Raw genomic sequence first — 19,466 nt, forward strand, 5'->3', positions numbered from 1 at the left:
TCTCAATGGCAGTGAGAATGGATGTAGTCATAGAAGATTTAGACGTTTTGAATTGTGAAGGTCTCTTTCTCTTAGGTTGAGTTAGAGAAGTCTGATAACGTTTTTCTCAGGTACTTAAACTCCGTCAAAATTTCTTGCATTTTGCCAAAGCTCTATTGAAGTTGTACTTTTCTAGAATAATAACACTAGCTACAACATCATTAACATTAGTGCTCATGGTACTAGCATTGAGAGTATAAAATGTATCCGCAGCCGCACACTCCAATCCATTGTCTCCATTTTTTCAGCAATAGGTATTGTACTCGAACGGTTCCATAACAGTAAACCGTAAGAACGCTCGCGCGCATATATATTGAAAGTAACGTCACGCGTCCGCCGCTATTTGTTGAATGGGAGAGAGACTCATGTTCTAGCTGAATGATGGATTGGTGGACCATTTCAATTCATTTGATCCGGTCCTAAACTATATGTACAGCTGCATCCTCTTATACTGTCACCTAACCATCAAAATATGGACAAGTGTAGAGACATCAACCATTGTTTTAGGCATACTCAGTCTATGTGAAGGCATAGGTTCGAATCTCGGGTTCGGCCAATATGGGTAGTGAGAAAGCTTGCCAGTAGCTTCCCATGGGTCGGTGGTTCTTTCTGAGGTTTTCCAGGTTCTTTCTCCGCCAGTTATAATGGCTGCCATGTATAGCCTATCTTGTGTTGAAAAATGGCGTTAAACCCTATAACAACAACAACAGATTTGCTACAAATTGATTCCTATATCAATGCATTCCTGCTGCCATCAAGTTAAACAAACAATACGCGGAGAAAGTCAGTTCTAAATCTGTCATATGCTTTGCATGATAATCTCTTCCTTGTCTTTGGCGTAATTTAGTCAGGGTCCGATTAAGGAGGGGGCTAAGGAGTCCTTCCAAGTTACCGTGCATCAAATTATGTGTGTTTAAATAAACCATATATAAGTCTAAACCGTCAAATACTTAGCCTAATATTACACACATATAATGGATACTTTAAGGACTGATCTATAAGACACACCATCCAGCCTCCATCACAAAGCCGCCATGTATTTAGTTGTATGAATAATTTTCAAATATCTGCCGTTGTATACTGCTGGAGTTTATTTGTCATTTCACAGGTTTGGAGTTTATTTGTCGTGTCTCAGTTTCGATAATTACCGGCATAATGCTGAAGAGACTGCATAAAATTGAGTCAACACTTATCAGCAAGGAGACACACATCAGGCATTGGTATCAACTACACCTGGTTTGGCCTTCATATTGATGACTGCGCTGGTCATTCTGTCCATCATGCTGATTTTGAAAGTATATTTTGTAAGTATAAACAGACAGAGAGAGAGAGAGAGAGAGAGAGTTGTTGTTGTTGTTCTAGGGTTTAACGCCATTTTTCAGCACAAGATAGGCTATACATGGCGGCCACTATAACTGGTGGAGGAAGAACCCTGGAAAACCCAGGGAAGAACCACCGACCCACGAAAAGCTACTGGCAGGTTTTCCCACGTATCCACGCTAGCCGAGCCTTGGACTCGAACCCACGCAGACAGAGGTGAGAGGCAGTGATCCGGAACGGTCAGCGCTTTAGACCACTCGGCCATTCGGGGCCCCGAGAGAGAGAGAGAGAGAGAGAGAGAGAGAGAGAGAGAGATGTGATGCGATGTGATTTGGTTTTTTACCGTAGCTTTAATACTTTTTCAGTCATATCGCTACGATGTCTGCAGTGTGACAGTTTACAGTGATGTCTAGCACTGAGGCATCATGCCGTGGACATGTAGCATATATATATATATATATATATATATATATATATATATATATATATATATATGAATAAATAGAGACAAACAGTTTTATTAATATTTTTATTATGTATAATGCACATTTGTTTAACAATAATAGGCTATAGTATACCTTGACATATTAATGACGAATGTTCAGTATCTCGTCAAAGCTGAAATTATATAATTAAAAAAATATGGTGTGCATAATGCTTATAATCATAAAATAAATAAAGTATTTTATAAATGACTAATCATAATATATCGAAAATTAATTTTAACATGCCCCTTCATTTTTAAAGAATTAGTAAATTTATTTTTATGTTAGTTTATACTTTCACTATTTAAGTTACTCTGTAAATTAGAAAAATATAAAAATAGTCTTAACTAATTGTAAACAGGGGACATAATTTTAAAAAAAAATGGATTAATGAATGTCGTATGTAGTTTTGAAATTGAGACCTTTTGCATATACCGTAAAAAGATAGTGAATTCAGTAGGTTTCCTTTAGCAGACATTCCATCTCAGAATCAGCTATATCAATAGGTTGAAAGGAGAAATCTTGCAAAGTATGGGAACTATAGTTAAAATGTGCGGCAACATGAGATGAAAATGATTGATCGATATATATTTTTTAATGTCTGATCTATGTTGGTTCATGCGTTTAGATATTTGTTGACTGGTTTGTCCAGTATATTGGATGCCACATTTATTGCATGTGATCAAATAAATAACATTTGATGTTGCACAATTGGCATCACAATGCATATTAAATGTTTCTTTTGTATTATTATTATTGAAAGAAATGAAAGAAATATCTTCATTAATAAAAGAACAGTGTGAACATCTAGGTCTATTACATTTATCTGATGATCCCTTTTTATACGATGTTTTTTTTTAGTGTAGAATTAATTAGGAAATCTTTAAGATTGTTAGTGTTTTTAAAATCAAGTGTGTATTTGCTTTCGTGTAGCGATTTAACACTTGCTTTACATAATAATTTTAATCAATCCCAATATTTATTGACAATCTTACCTATAGTAGGGAAACTTAGATTATAATCAATAACAAAAGGAATGATATCTTCATTTCTATTTTTGATTTTGCATTATAAAGATTGAATAGACCTCCTCCTTACATTATTGATGAGTGCATATCCGGTGGACACGTACCAAAGTAATAACAGAATGGAGGCCCCGTGTCAAAGGAAAGCATCAAAGAGACTGACTCCATTAATAATCGTAAATCAGATATGTCTCGTGATATTCGTGCAAAGAAAAATGTCACGATGAATTAACAAGCATTCTTAAAATACACACAATAAACAAAGAAATAATACGTTGCTAAAATTCAAAGGTTTTGCTTCAAATCCCAAGTTTAAAATTGCAGCTAAGATTAATCATTATGGGCGTATTTACAGCTAACTATGCATCTCCCAATGTTAAAACAAAACTTGTGACTGGAAAGTCAAACACTGAAATGTATCATCAGCTCTGCATCTAGATTTATGTGTCACATCGTTGGTGTAATACAGTTTGCAGTTGTGTCACATCGTTGGTGTAATACAGTTTAAAGTTGTGTCACATCGTTGGTGTAATACAATTTGCGGATGTGTCACATCGTTGGTGTAATACAGTTTGCGGTTTATTATTTTTAATATAAATGAACACCTTAACGTATGACTTTATGTGAGTCTGACTGACTGATACTATTAACAATACGGCAACCGTCTTTCCAACCTATAGCCGAGCATACATTGTGAAAAGACGAACAACTATCACAAATACTCACAGTAGTGTTTATTTATGTATCAATATGGCCCTTTTCTTCGAATGCCAAACTAAGACTAGAACATGAATAATCCTGCCAGACGTTCACCTAGTTTAGTTAAACCGAAAATATGGCAGAATAGAAACAAAATTCGCCATTCGGTACAAGTGAGCGTAGAGAATCTATGCTGATAAACGTCCGGCAACATACTTTAATGCAGACAGTCCCCTTTATGGTGCTGTTACCAGGTGACATGTATCTTGCAAACCACCACCTGGACAAGCATAATTCAAATAATACTAATGAAATCCTTAACAACCTAAAGAAGTATATTATGTCAATCATTATCAAGTTTGAGATCTTCTATATTAAAGTGCGTTTAATAACGACGTCGAATGCAACAAAATATTACATATCTTCTTTTATTTTGTTTTATCAATTTATCTCGGTTATATCGAAAATCGGATGTAGTGATATAATTGTGTGGGTGTTTTGGATTTCGTCATATCCTGAGTTTACTGTATATGTATAACCAATAATCTCTTTTCAAGCCAGCATCATAAGGGATAAGTTTTACAAATCTGTTTCTTCATTTTTATTTTAGAGTTATGACCCACGCGCCACGCTAAGGTGTCTCTTGGCCATAACTATCGAGAGCATACGTTACAAAATACCATGTCCATTTTGCAAATCTCCTCTCTGTAATTACATGCGCTTACTGCCGATAATTTTAAAATTACAGAAATTATTTATTTTCAAATACGTTCAGACTTGATCGAAATTGCCAACGAAAATATTTGTGAAGTAGTCGAAAGATGCAAGTGACATTCGCTTACAAGAGGACATTGCACATCAACACTTTCTTTATACTTTATGTCATAACTACTAAGATTTTATATTTTTAAAAAAAATCTTTTTGAAAACGACATATTTGGAATGATATACTCTTATCCAAAATTTAATACCAAATCCTGCGGAATTAAGCTCTTCCACACGAGCGTTGCGCCTTCCAACCAACTGAGCTCTCGTTGTCTTTATTTCATCACTCCTTTCTGATCCATGAATGAATCTGATTGGTACAAATATTCAGAGAAATAAAATAAAAACAAAGAATACAGACCAAAGAATTAAAAAAAAAAAACATTAAAGAGAAACATGTCAATAAAAAGTGACAGCAAAGAATGTGATTTGTAGAAACTCTTAGAATATCTTCATCGTCTCATCGTCGTAATTTACCACATGGAGAGGGGTTGCTTTTGGTTCACACATAAATTTGCTTTTGTTCCGTTCGCAACTAGTTCAACAAGATTCGTTCACACTTATGCGTACACACTCCACTGAACTAATGGCGTATTTCTGAAATAAAAGAATTACAGTCTGTGTGATATAATTAGCTTGTTTGATAGAGCATGATTTGGTATGGTGCTTTACAGCACAACAACACAAGTAGGTTATTTAGTGACAAGACCATTAGAGTAAAGCGCCTTGCTCAATTACTCACCACGGTAGCTAACCCTGACTGGTCCAGTGGTAGGATTCGAAATGGCCTCCTTTCCGTCGTGAGTCTGGCACGCTAACCACCGATTCTGATTTACAGTCATGACAAATATAAATATATGTATGGCTCATTTAAAAACTACTTTGACGATTTCTGCACTCGTTCGTCACGGTAAGCAATTCCACGTAAAAATTCATGGGGGTTATAATACATGTTCTCAGCATTTTACTCGAATAGACACACTATGATTCTCATAAACAGTCCAAAGTTCCCTTTTTTACATTTATTTTATATAATCTTTTTATTTTATTTGTTCTGGAGGGAAGGGGGTAATGCCATTTTTCACCACATGACAGGCTATATATGGGGGCCAGTATACTTACTGAAGGAAGACCCCCCAGGAAGGACCACCGACCAAAGGAACTACCGACAAACTTTCTCAAATAACAACGTTGGCCAAGCCGAGACTCGAACCCACGCATACAGAGGCGAGATGTCAGTGAACGCCTTAGACCAATGTAACACTCGGGGCTCCCTCCACAATTGGAAACAAAGTTTTATTCTCAAGTAAATTTTGTTTAACTATTGTCAAAACAGCGTAATTCTTAAGCAAGTATGTGATACAAGTCAACAAAGAAACAACATAATCCTTAGACAAGCACCTGATACAAGTCAACAAAGCAGCACAATCCTTAATCAAGCAAGTGGTACAAGTCAACAAAACAGCACAATCCTTAATCAAGCAAGTGATATAAGTCAACAAAACAACATAATCCTTAATCAAGCAAGTGGTACAAGTCAACAAAACAGCATAATCCTTAATCAAGCAAGTGGTACAAGTCAACAAAACAACATAATCCTTAATCAAGCAAGTGGTACAAGTCAACAAAACAGCATAATCCTTAATCAAGCAAGTGGTACAAGTCAACAAAACAACATAATCCTTAATCAAGCAAGTGATACAAGTCAACAAAACAGCACAATCCTTAATCAAGCAAGTGATACAAGTCAACAAAACAACATAATCCTTAATCAAGCAAGTGGTACAAGTCAACAAAACAGCACAATCCTTAATCAAGCAAGTGATACAAGTCAACAAAACAGCACAATCCTTAATCAAGCAAGTGATACAAGTCAACAAAACAACATAATCCTTAATCAAGCAAGTGGTACAAGTCAACAAAACAGCATAATCCTTCATCAAGCAAGTGGTACAAGTCTACAAAACAGCATAATCATTAAGCAAGAACGTGACACAAGTCAACAAAACTTTGATTTAATAAACATTGCTTAATCACATTTGTTTGTTTGATATTTTTTAATCAAACAAAGGCGTAGATCGAAAAAAAAATAGTTTGTAGGTGAATTTACTTACCTTTGAGATTATTTCCCGAAAGAATTTATAGGTAAACATTGACCATTTAGGCATATCTGGAATAGAACAATATCTGAACTTTTAAATGAATAAAACCGGTATAGTAAGCTTTTATATAATTCAGTTAAGTAGATAATAGAAAATATATGCTCCATTATGGTACTTCTATTCGTGCTTTATATATCGACATCCGCGACAAGAGCATTCCGCCAATGGCGCAACGCGAATTCAACTCTTCAGATGAAATAGAAAGTATTAACAATTCCAGAAAAATCCAATACCAACCTTTCATCGCTTGTTTTCAAAGTTGTTATGAAAAGTGGTTATTTTGACAGAAATCTTCTCCCCACCCATATTATTATTATTATTATTATTATTATTATTATTATTATTGTTGTTGTTGTTATTATTATCATCATCATCATCATCACAACTGACATTTCTAGGTCCGCAGGATGTTCCATCTACAGCAGGTTCAGAACGTGTGTATCTCCATTGACCTTTCGCATCGTCACAACATAAGTGTTCACACTGCTTGGGGCCGATCTGCGGAAGAAAAAAAAAGTTACAACAAATGGTTTGAGGTTACACTCGATTAGAGTGGGTAGAGGTAGATCAGTTGCTACATGGTTTGAGGTTACACTCGATTAGAGTGGGTCGAGGTAGCTCAGTTGCTACATGGTTTGAGGTAACACTCGAATAGAGTGGGTCGAGGTAGCTCAGTTGCTACATGGTTTGAGGTTACATTCGATTAGAGTGGGTCGAGGTATCTCAGTTGCTACATGGTTTGAGGTTACACTCGATTAGAGTGGGTCGAGGTAGCTCAGTTGCTACATGGTTTGAAGTTACACTCGATTAGAGTGGGTCGAGGTAGCTCAGTTGCTACATGGTTTGAGGTTACACTCGATTAGAGTGGGTCGAGGTATCTCAGTTGCTACATGGTTTGAGGTTACACTCGATTAGAGTGGGTCGAGGTATCTCAGTTGCTACATGGTTTGAGGTTACACTCGATTAGAGTGGGTCGAGGTATCTCAGTTGCTACATAGTTTGAGGTTACACTCGATTAGAGTGGGTCGAGGTAGCTCAGATGCTACAGCGTCTAACTCATAATCCAAAAGTCGCTCATCTCGATAAATGCCAATGTACGCGGCTGTTGCAGTGTTCCTAGGGAAAGGCACTTGCTATCCATTTCCTGGTGAGGATATAGTCAACAAGGTGCAGAGAGTGCCGAGAAAAAAAAATACACAACCAACCAACCAACCAACCAACCAAACCAACCAACTACACTCGAATAGTCGAATGACACCAGTGTTGAACCTGTATATGCAAAACAAGTTGACTTCTGATGTCAAAACCAATATCAGACATAATGGAAATTCCCTCAAGCAATCTCCGTCGCAGATAGGATTATCATTGTTATCAGTGTGTACAAATATGTCGCTAATCGTGCTATCATTGTTATCATTTTGTACGAATATGTCGCTGATCGTATGTTTCAGTCTTATTACATATTTAGACACTAAAATAACTAACACTGACATCACACACTTAATTGTTATTTTGCAATAAGCGGTAAAAGTGAGGTCAATGAGAGAATAATTAAGGGCGGTTAATAATGAACAATTCAGTAGAGGTGGGTGGGGAATGGTACTCTTATATTGAAGAAATGACTTTAAAAAATGATGGTAATAGTGATGTCCCATTTCTTTTAATTAAGTATCCAGTAACATTAGCATTGAGTGTATGAAATAATAACTTTAGTCCACAGACTTTGATACAAAATACAGCAATATGGAGTCTGTATGTACTAAAAATGAAATACCACTGATACTTATAAAGTATCCATTTAGAAGCAAGTTTTTGTGGATTTTGTACCCAAAAAATGGAGAAACATTGAATGTGATTGCCTTCCTGTACACACCGTTTGCAAATAAAGTGGATCCTAGTCAGTCTTGAACAACCCTGACAGTGGGTCCTGTGGGCAACAACCCTGACAGTAGGTCTCGGGGGGGGGGGGAGGAGGCCCGTACTAGATCATGAATTAATTCTCCGAGTGTTTTGGTAATAGTAACAACGACACTGTTTTTTTTTACTCACAAACATCATGATAATCCCCAAAATGAACAGTCTGGAATATTCATATTCTTTGCTCACGTGTATTTGTGTACATGTTGGACACCTATCTATCTATTCTACTGCAGACAGTTCCAGAGGCCTAGTAGTTAGAGCGTCCGCCTCGGATGTGGGTGGTCGCGGACCGAGTCATACCAAAGACATAAAAATGGTACTAACAGCTGCCTCGCTAGGCGCTCAGTATTAAGAGGTTCGTATTAAGACTGGTCGGCCTGGTGTCCGGATAATTTTCCTGGGTGGGACATCATGCTACATGTCTGTAGCATGACGCCCCAGTGCTAGTCCTCACTATAAACTGCCAAACTGCAGACATCGTAGCGACATGACTGAAAAATTGTTAAAGCTACTTAAAATTCCAAATCTCTCTCTCTAACACACACACACACACACACACACACACACACACACACACATTCTAATGCAATTGGTAATTCAGTTTATTTTATACTTTATTTATTAATGAATCTTGAGTTGAAATCTATTAAGGACTTTCTTGGTATTGTTGTAATGGGTTCAAGGCAAAATGTGCACAATGTAATACATTGGCATAATTTTTCCCATTTATGAAGACCATGAACCACATTAACCTGCCTTCTTGTATTCAGCATTTTGAAGCATCCCGTTTTTGCAAATGAATAGACTGCACAATGATAAAACCTAATTCACCCAGTGTTAAAATGTTGCACATAAACAACTAGTTATATTCACAAGGGACCGCTCCGGTGGCCTAGTGGTTAGAGCGTCGTCCTCGGATGCGGGAGGTCGTGGGTTCGATCCCCGGCCGAGTCATACCAAAGACTTACAAAAATGGTACTAACAGCTGCCTCGCTCGGCGTTCAGCATTAAGAGGTTAGTGTTAGGACTGGTCGGCCTGGTGTCAGGATAATGTGACTGGGTGGGACATCATGCTACATGTCTGCGGCATGATGCCCCAGTGCTAGACATCACTATAAACTGCCACATTGCAGACATCGTAGCGATATGACTGAAAAATTGTTAAAGCTACGTTAAAAATCAAAATCACATCACAAAATCACATATTCACAAGGGCTCGTATCGTTGCTTACAATTTACCTCTCATACATGCACTATACAATAACTACAAGGGAGAACACGCCTCTCCTTTCTCGCGCAATCTATTTAAGAATAAACGCTGATATGTAGCGTAATACATTGGTACCAACGTTTAGGTCAGGCTTTCGACTTTGTATGCATATCCGAAGTTTGGCTTACTATCATATCTTTAAGGAATGCCAGACCATTTTCCCACGCTCCTGCTCGACATGGCCATGATCGCGCCCGCTTAATATGCAAGTGAAATCCCGTTGAATGGAATACTGTTCTCTCATTGGTTAGAAGGATATGACGTCTGCATTTATTTATAACGTAATGTCAGTTGGCCAATGAGAAGGTTTCATTCAGCGCATTGTACTTTCATATCAAGCGGGCGCGATCATGTCCATTTCGAGCAATAGCGTGGGAAAATGGTCTGGCATTCCTTAAAGGTACCATAGCAAGCCAAACTAAGTTAAATGCCTGAGCTTAAACATCGGTACCAAATTTAGTACGCTACGCGAAATGTATGTTGAAACAGCAGTGTTTATTCTTAAATAGGTCGCGCGAGAAAGAAGAGAAGTGTCCTCCCTTTTAGTTATATATAGTACACGTACGACAGGTGAATTGTAAGCAACGATGCGAGCCCCCGTGTTCATAATAAATACAGAAAAATTAACTAAGTCACTACTAATATGTACGCAACATATAATATAGAAATGCGTGTCAACTCTTTCCACACACATGGTCTATTTGACACACCGTAGGATCAACGCTAGAAAAGCACGTGAAAGTATATATGCATACATGCCAGATTCACCTTCACTATGCACGTTGTGCCAAACGAAGTTTCACATTCACGATTTGTGAAAATCGAAACATCCAACAGAGCTGAACGAGGTATCTTCTTGTCAAGTATGCAGCTGCTCATATATCTTAACCGATCAGTTTATGATTTTGTTAAAATATGTCCTATTCTAAATCTTGAATCACAATCTTGCTTTGCGGGAAGTGCCTTCCCAAACAATAGCGTAAACGCATACCCGAACTACAGTAATTGTCATATTTACAAGCGAATTATATATATATATATATATATATATATATATATATATATATATATATATATATATATATATATATATATATATATATCCCATTTATTCATACATATAATATTTAATTAGGACACTTAGCTGATGGCAAGAGCTTGTCATTATCTTTCGACGGGTATTAATAACGACTGATTGACGATATCTGCAGATATACACTGTGGCTGATTAATATTTAGAGAACTACATGCGGTGAAAGAAGAGAGGAAAAGACGTTAAATGTAAACAAGCAAATAAGCCATTTTATGGTAAGCATTTCAGGGATGTTTTGGAATTGTTTTTTCTCTATTATCGTACCAACTACGTTCAATATTGATACTTTAATAGCCATCGGGTAACAGGTACGCGTGTAATTACTGTTAATCAAGTGACCAAGATTACTGAAAGACGAACATGGCAGCCCCGATTACATATCAAAGTGATGTACGCAAGGCCCAACGTATATGAAGAATGCAACACTAGTTGCATGTTGCTTATTATTCATGCAACAAGATAATTGCAATGCAGTAGCTTAATACTGTCACGATGCCGCGATCTATTGCGCGTAAAATGCAATATTACATTGCATCTTTTAGTTCATATAAATACATCTTCCGCAAAAGAGACTGTCCCTGGACATCATTACAATATTAAGTACATTACTATACTAGACCCACCCACCCTCTTAAGCCTATTAATTTAACTATCCCTTCAAATTTTTTTTCCAGTTATCGTCATTTTTTAACATTCTTATTTCGTGTAAAGAGGAAGTGCACACATAAGACTGGTGTCTACTTTTCAGTTTTCATTAGTTCTCCTGGTTAGGCTAGCAACACGTGTCACACTTCCAAATCGCGTTACCTTGTTCAATTGTACGCACTCTACAATAACATGAGAGTAAATTATTGAATTGAATTGCCAGATCGACCTGGTTTGATGGTCATTTTGTGACTATTAACTCCTCGTGCGTTTAATTGAATGACTAAATTTTATTATTTTTATCATTTTGTTTCATCGATTGATACGATATCTGAAAACGAGCACAATATGGAGACATGGCTGATTGCAGTGTTGATCATAGTGAAGATAGCAAACATCCGGGGAAACAAGAGGAAATTTTAATTTTAGATGAACGACCCGTATCACTTGCATACAGAAGTCCAATGGTATATAAACTTTGGTCAAGGAAGAATATGTTTTGTGAGCATGCTAGTTTTCATTTTTAAATTCTCTTCTAAACTATGCATCAGTCACCATTTAAATAGGGGAAGTAACTAGCGTTGATTATATTGAGTATAAATTAATTTTGTCACCTGACATGGTGGACCGCCTGTGAACCTCCGACATTGCTCTGTAATACTCATATAAGCCCCTGGAAAGGTGGTGGGGAATTTCATGTTGTTTGAACTTGACCTTGTCCGTAAACACCCAGATCTGTCCATTCTGAAATGAAGCAAAGGCGTTTCCTAGAGAGACTGCATGTAATCTTTCTTTAAGAGTTTGCATAATCATGCTGGTAAAGAACAAAGGCATTTTTTTGTGCTCGGACTTCCAGAAGAATATATGCTAGCAAATCAGATGTCTGAGAAGAAACAAGTGTAATATGCTTGTTTTAATATTGTTCTAAAGTATCTATTCCATGTTTTATTTATTTAAAAATAAAAACAAAGAAAAAATAAATAAAAACGCTTGCAAATGTCGAGGAGACCAGTCTTCATACTTTGATTGATTTGCGCCCCGTTCAAACCTTCCTGTGCATGTCATGGCGTTATATCACTTGACTTAATATTAAATCTATCTTGTACGAGTCTGTTTTGTGTAGCCTTTGTTACGACTCTATGGCCACACACTAAGTAACAGAAAGAAGCAAAGCCAACAAGTTTTGTAAACTTAACAAAAAATTTAATTATCGAAGTTATAAATGAAAATGCTATAGGAGCTTACAGTATTATGTAGTGAATCCAAAATAATCCTGATAAACTTGCACGAAACTCCAAAACAATGCAAGTTCCATATAAATTTTAAAACCGGAAATGTACTGACGTTGTCACGATTGCGTTGTCAAGAACTCCTCTGAATAATTCACAACAGTTGCAGAATAATATTATAGTCCAAATAATGAATACTTTCTGTTTCCACTGAACAGTCCAAACAAATGTTTTTTCCTCTCGAATAGTATTTAAGTAAAACATAAAACAGGTCTGCAGACTTAAAACAGGAACAACAGAAAAGAGGATGACTCCAAATTCGGAATGAATCTGATTGCTCAGTTCTTTCCCTATATGCATCTTCTACTGCACCTATATCTCACAACTGACCTCACATGACGTATCTTACTACTCATGTTGCCTCGAACGTACCTATTCATGTGACCTAGCCCAGCCAATGGAAAACGAATTAGTCCTTCTAGAACCATCTAAACCCCATCAGCCAATGCGAATTAAACCAAAGTCGTCATTAAGACTATTATTTGTACTTGTCAACACCTACCTAAGCATATATTAATAGATCCTATGTAATTTTTACGCTCTTAACAGACTTGGGTCACGAAGGTCAATCTGACTAATGATATTATGTACAATTTACAACCATGAATAAAACTTATAAAAAATTGAATCAAATCATGTACCATGAGTTACAAAAATATAGATATACATAAAACACCTTACAGCGTTCGGCCATTGGTTAATGTTTTTAACAATTCGACATGACTATTCAAACTAATGGTGCCAATTCCACTTGTTGGTTTGAATAACGCTTTTGGATGACATACCCGAGAAATGACTGGAAACTGCTAATGGAGCAGTCTGAAAATCGGCTGAATTTGTAGGCGTCCTCGCGTGTGTAGCTCATGATGAATCCGGAGTTGGTAGGGCAACTACTTGCCTCCGATTCTCCATCATGATAAGCGCCCAGCCTATAAAGACAAGGTGGAAAACACTTGTTTTGTGCAGAACAACGCATTTAAATCAGCTGAATGTTTTACTATAATACCAAATCCGGAGGAATACTTGGACTGTATTTTATTGCAGCGGAAAGCCACAGAAAAGTTAGATTTCTAAATATTTTGCATAGAGCGGATATTTGCATATGTGTGTGGCAGGATTGTTTAGCGACACTTCAGCACAGTACTAGTAGTATGGCGCCGATTAGTTTTAAAATGTAAATATAGGAATTTGAAAAAAGGAAAGATAAACACTTTCAAATAAACGTGAAAATAGAAGTATCCAATATAAAATCTAAAAGTTAACGATGTTAAAATTATGGACAATGTGTTAAAATAAAACATAATGGTAATAATGTGCTTGAATGAAAAGTTATTTGAACTGCCTTTCCTCCAAAATCCAAGATATTTTTCTCGTAGTATATGATCATATATAATTTTGTAATTGAGTTTTCTTAACAAACACAAAAAAAATAATGAAAAGGTACACGTATGTAAATGTATGTAAATTTGAGCAGGTATTCCCTTTAATCAATGTATCTTTATCCAATCTTGAGAGTCACAAATACCTAATGACAAAAATAAGTACAAATTCATCGAAACATATTGCACGAACAGAGTCCTTCTTTGAATTGTAGGACTGTTTTTTCCTTATAAAGATAAAATTATATGCTTGTTGTCATTTTTGTGCAAGCATGTAAGACCTTTGCATGGATGAAACCAAATATCAGACTATATGCTTGGAAAACTCACAGGTGTCCAACTTCATGTGCTGCAATTATAACGCCGTTAAAACTCGTGGAAGCTTCACCAATTCCAAAATTGTAAGAGATTCCGGGAAAATATGGGGCTGACAGACAGGCCCCTCGTACATATGCCACACCTGAAAAAGAAAAGAAAATAAATGGTACTTTGTAGTCCCAGATTGCTCAATTTAACTGCAACGTCGATACATCATGTTTACACCCATGAGCAATTCGAATGTGTGTAAATGAATGGTTTCTATAAAATTTCGAACTCGTTAATCACTTCTTCAGTACACTCATCAACAGAGTATGACAATATATAAACATGCACTTTTGTTTTAAATTAGAAAAAGACTTTCTACATATTTCCAAATATTCTAATATTTTTATACTTGATTCAAAGCCTGTATTTTACAATATTTTAAATTTAGTTATGTTTTCACAGTCAAGACATTTAAGAATTGAATCAAGCAATTTCGTAGTTTAAGTTGCATTTCTACCGAAGTTTTTAAAATTAAAGTAGCCAGTATTTGTCACCATCTACTAATTCAGGCCATGAAAGGTACTGTTAACTGACAGCAGCTTCTGAATCTTTATCGTGAACTAATACTGTAGTCTTCATGCACACAGTGACGTAGTATTTCGTCACGTGATCCTCTACCCTGATAAAATCGTTTTCATCAATATAATTTAAAATAACTACTTTAGACACTGGCAGATGGTACTAAATTTGTCCACAACTCAAGGAATACTACTTGCATCACTTCCGTCTTTAAGTACAATTAATTTAAATATTTAATTTTGTCGATGATAGGATGCTGAAGATAAAAATGTTTCTACCTTTCCCTTTATTGGGATAATTTCTGCAGTATCCGAAGGCATTAAAGTCAGTACAGACAAGGAATCTTTTCAAATCTCTACACACACACACGTCATTCGAACTACCGCGGCTATTTCTGCCAGACAAAATATGTGTCGGATGTATGTCGTCACAGTAATTTATCGAAAAATCATACATTTTGTTCGCCAGAATTTTTTTGCAAGAAACCCAATCTAATCGGACCACCTCGGTTATTTCAACGATAGGATTGACTTTAGGATTGATCCACATGTTACGAATAAAAGAATAGTCCGATCATTCGCAACTTCTGTAAATCCTTGTTTCGTAAATATCCGAAGTGATCCGAATGGCAGTTAAAGACATACATTCGAGGTATTATGCGTAGGATTTGATCTCGAAGTTGTGAATAATATGATGTGGCATATAGGTTTAGACTAACCGGCAGTTCCGGCGACACAACCTTCCACCTCATCGTTATCAGTTTCTTCATTTTCCAGTGTAAAGCCCGTATCCTGGAAACGGCGGGTCTCACTAGACAACCGGCATGCGTCATACCTGCATGAATAATATAGTTCAGTAAAATGTTCCATGATATTTCATTGTTTCGTCTTTTAGTTTAAACACATTGTATCGCCATATTAAAGAAACAATAGGCGTTTAGCAACAGAGTCTCTAAATTATACACAGCCCCTGCCACTCTCCCAAGCGTACGTAACAAATAATAACACAAAACATAATACTTCAGGCGGAGAGGGGGGGGGAGGGAGAGACAGAGACAGAGACAGAGAGAGAGACATAGAGAGAGGACAATGAGTGAGATTTATGATTATTATATGCTCATTTTTTTCTCCGTTAACTTTAAATTGTCAGAATCGTTTAGTATTTCAGATATTGCACACCTTCATATTGCATTCACGTGCATAAAGGAAATACTTTCTATTGTAAATAAACAATGGACGCAGACGCCAGCACTTTTGATTTGTAAAGAAATCATGTACACTCGCGTAGTAGGCGCTTTACGTTTTGGTGGACGAAATTTGTTTCTGAATGAAATAAAGCAAATGTTTCGTGGACTGCCACATACCAGCTGCTTTGGCACATTCCGCGTTAACTTTTTTGATACAATGTTTCGGATTTAGGTGAGCTATGCAGTAGACACCAAAAAGCGTCCTTACAAATAACATATAAGTGACAAGGCATAAACTGTCTTCTTTAGCTGGTAATAAGAATGGCACAAAAATACGCTTACAGTTTTACAACCTGAATTTCCTCAAACTGTACTTTCTTAGTTCTGCAAATCCGAATTACATGAACCATGTCATAGGTTCTCAATCTTGATTACACATTTCGAAATTGTACTGTTATTTCGAATACAAGTGCAATTGCATCCACCTTACTGCACTCAAAATGAAATAAGCATTCCATAGCGTCTTTTTGATAATTGCAATTGAAAGACTTCATATTTTTCACACATTATCACTTCAAACATTCAGTGATAGAAACAGAAACACATTTGCAGATGCCAACACGTTTCTCCCTCGCTTCTTCAATCCGATGTATTTCATGTGGAATTGTCACATATAAATCAAACCCATAATCACGAAATTTCGTAAAATCTACAAAAATGCCAAAATCTATTCATTCCAGATCAAATGGAAAACTTGTTACAATGCGCATTCATTCACAGTATGACTCCAAATTTAAATTTTAAGTAGACAAAAACGCCATTTTCTTTCGAAACTTATGTCTAGCGGGCGATTAAGTTCAAATTTATCTGGGCAGAGTTATGTGCGTATTAATAATGTTGTTGTTGTGTAATGATGAATCTGCGCTTGTGTATTTAGTTTGGAATACGGGATATATTCATTTACTTTGTTTCTTGTAGTGTGTTTTGTTTATATAATTAAGCCTTTGGTAAAATAAGAAAATGAGTATATAATAAAAAGGTTACTGCATTTGTATGGGAAAATATGAACTTGTTTTGTCGGATGGATAGGCTGCACTCCCAAGGTCGTGCAGTATTACATCCGAAAAACTCATTCATATTGTCCCATACAAATGCAGTAACCTATAAATATGCATGATATAAATCATATTGCACAGCATTTACATGTAATCGTTTACGTACATACACTGAGCAGAATCGTCTGGTTTCTTCAATACAAATGTGAGCAGTCTCAATTACTTTAAAGTTTTTAGATCATAAGATAGCTGAGACGAACCTCAAAATAGCCGGTTAGTCGTCGCAGGCAAAATTTAGAAATAAAAAGCTTATACGCTGCTCTACATAACGACTTCACTCAAAACAAACAATGTTTTTGCAGTTTCTGGTGCCTCTCCACATGCACATACCGACAAGTTAATTATATGCCAAATAGATAAGTCAATATTTAGAGCACAACACTTATTTTAAATACTTACACGAATGATATAATATTTCTTCTCACCGTTTTTAATATAATCCAAAAGGACCAGAGATTTCATAAGATACGAGTCTTCTGAATTCATAAAACAACAGGGAAAATCTGATATTCTCATAAAGCAGCGGTTCTTAACCTTTGTGGGCTGAGGGTATAATGGTACCAATTGCGCAAGTCCAGGTGGGCGGAGCTTGAGGTGTAGGAAACATTGTATTCAGAATTAAAGAACAACACTAGCTGTGATTGGTGCATTATGTAAGAGCTGTACTTTCTGTTTGGCTTAAAAAAAAGTTGAGCCTCTTGGCAACATGTGAGTTTGTGTTAATTTCTATTTAGATCATATTTTGTATTTTTTTATGATTTTTTTAAAATATGGTACACATGGCTGAAAATGTGCTTGTTGTGACTAGATAACTCTTACCCCTGTTTAGTTCCAGTAGAGTTATCTCTCTTAAATGCAATGGAGTACCTGGTTATGTCATTGTCAAATTGACAATCTAGCATTGTTCTCTATGACAGTGTGTGACATGCATGCTCAAGTAGGAAGAAAGTATATTTATTTCACAAAACATTAGCATTGAGGTATATGGAAAAACAATTGGTACCGTGATACCTGAGACCCAGATTAGGTTTGTGGGATTGCGAACTGCAAGGAAGATTAACTTAACTCCGAAACTGAAGAGCGTTACGACGTACTAGACTACGCACCTCCGAAAATGAATATTTGACAACGAAAGTGCTCCAACAAACAACAGCAAATTTACCCTTAGCAAAACAGATTAAAACACTTTTTGTCAGAATTGTGCTTAGTTTAAAATTACTTCCAAGAGATTATTAGATTACTTTCGGGAAGTCATGATAATTAACAAAGTAATGGGGCCACGTGTTAGGAACTAATGTGTTGCTCTTAACATACAGACGTGACCTTCGAGTTCGTCGGCGCGGGGATGATATCCAAAACTGGATAGTGTGTGTGTGTGTGATTTTGGATTTTTAACGTAGCTTTAAAAAAAATTCAGTCAGAAGTAAATGAAAAGACTGGATGTTTGGCAGATTAATGAATGTATAAAACATGAAACTTATAGAGTTTCATAACCAAATACCAAAAATAAATAAAATTTTAAATTGTCTGCATGTCAAATATCAAAATTTTCATTTTCGATATTTGTTTTTATTTAATTATCGATTTTCAGCCAATTTATATTATTTAATTTCCAAAACAATAGAAAAGTCCGGAAGAGTCTACAAGATTGTCAGCTGTTAAAAATGAATGTAATGTGCAAAAATTTGTACATGAATCAACTGACCCAGTCTGGAGGAAGGTGATGTCATGCTCGGGTAGTACGTTCTCATAGCGCACGAGCCATCGTTGTAAACTATCCATAGCGTCATAGAGGGAGAACAGTCGACTCCCGCGTCGTATTAAATTTTCTTCTATAAAAGGCTGTGCATTGTGATCCTGCATAAAAATGTAACGAGTGAAAGTATTTACAGAGGTGTCAACATTTATATTTTTCAAAATGCACCTGCTACTAAAGGTCGATCATACAATAAATTCAAACAGCAATCTGAACAGTGTTGATGGCTGCCTAATATGTCACTTGATGGGCAACCATTCTGACAGGTCAGACCCAGGACTGCTAAAGTGCAGAAAGGTGCCACTGCTATAAAAGGGTACCAGATTTATTAATGCATCAATAGCTAACAGATCGTCATCGTAGTTTTTCACATTAGTATTCGATTATAAGGAATGATTAAAGAGTATTATCTTTGTAATCAGAAATGTAGGAG

General features: G+C 36.3%; 1 protein-coding gene across 1 annotated transcript in view; it reads right to left on the minus strand.

The window, feature by feature from the left end:
* Nucleotides 1-1,874: 1,874 nt before the first annotated feature.
* The window catches only part of LOC149806635 (A disintegrin and metalloproteinase with thrombospondin motifs like), a 34,251-nt gene continuing 16,659 nt past the window's right edge, over nucleotides 1,875-19,466 (minus strand). Inside the window, exons 7-14 of the mRNA XM_089976087.1 lie at nucleotides 18,983-19,134; nucleotides 15,695-15,810; nucleotides 14,422-14,551; nucleotides 13,498-13,641; nucleotides 12,038-12,167; nucleotides 6,886-6,993; nucleotides 6,448-6,503; nucleotides 1,875-4,930 (exon numbers count right to left, since the gene is read on the minus strand). Of these exons, the coding sequence (XP_089832213.1) occupies nucleotides 6,456-6,503; nucleotides 6,886-6,993; nucleotides 12,038-12,167; nucleotides 13,498-13,641; nucleotides 14,422-14,551; nucleotides 15,695-15,810; nucleotides 18,983-19,134 (828 nt within the window). The 3' untranslated portion in view covers nucleotides 1,875-4,930; nucleotides 6,448-6,455. The remainder of the gene's footprint in view (nucleotides 4,931-6,447; nucleotides 6,504-6,885; nucleotides 6,994-12,037; nucleotides 12,168-13,497; nucleotides 13,642-14,421; nucleotides 14,552-15,694; nucleotides 15,811-18,982; nucleotides 19,135-19,466) is intronic.

Source organism: Sinohyriopsis cumingii, chromosome 1 (genome assembly GCF_028554795.1).
Source record: "Sinohyriopsis cumingii isolate HCF-2022 chromosome 1, ASM2855479v2, whole genome shotgun sequence".
NCBI lineage: Eukaryota > Metazoa > Mollusca > Bivalvia > Unionida > Unionidae > Sinohyriopsis > Sinohyriopsis cumingii.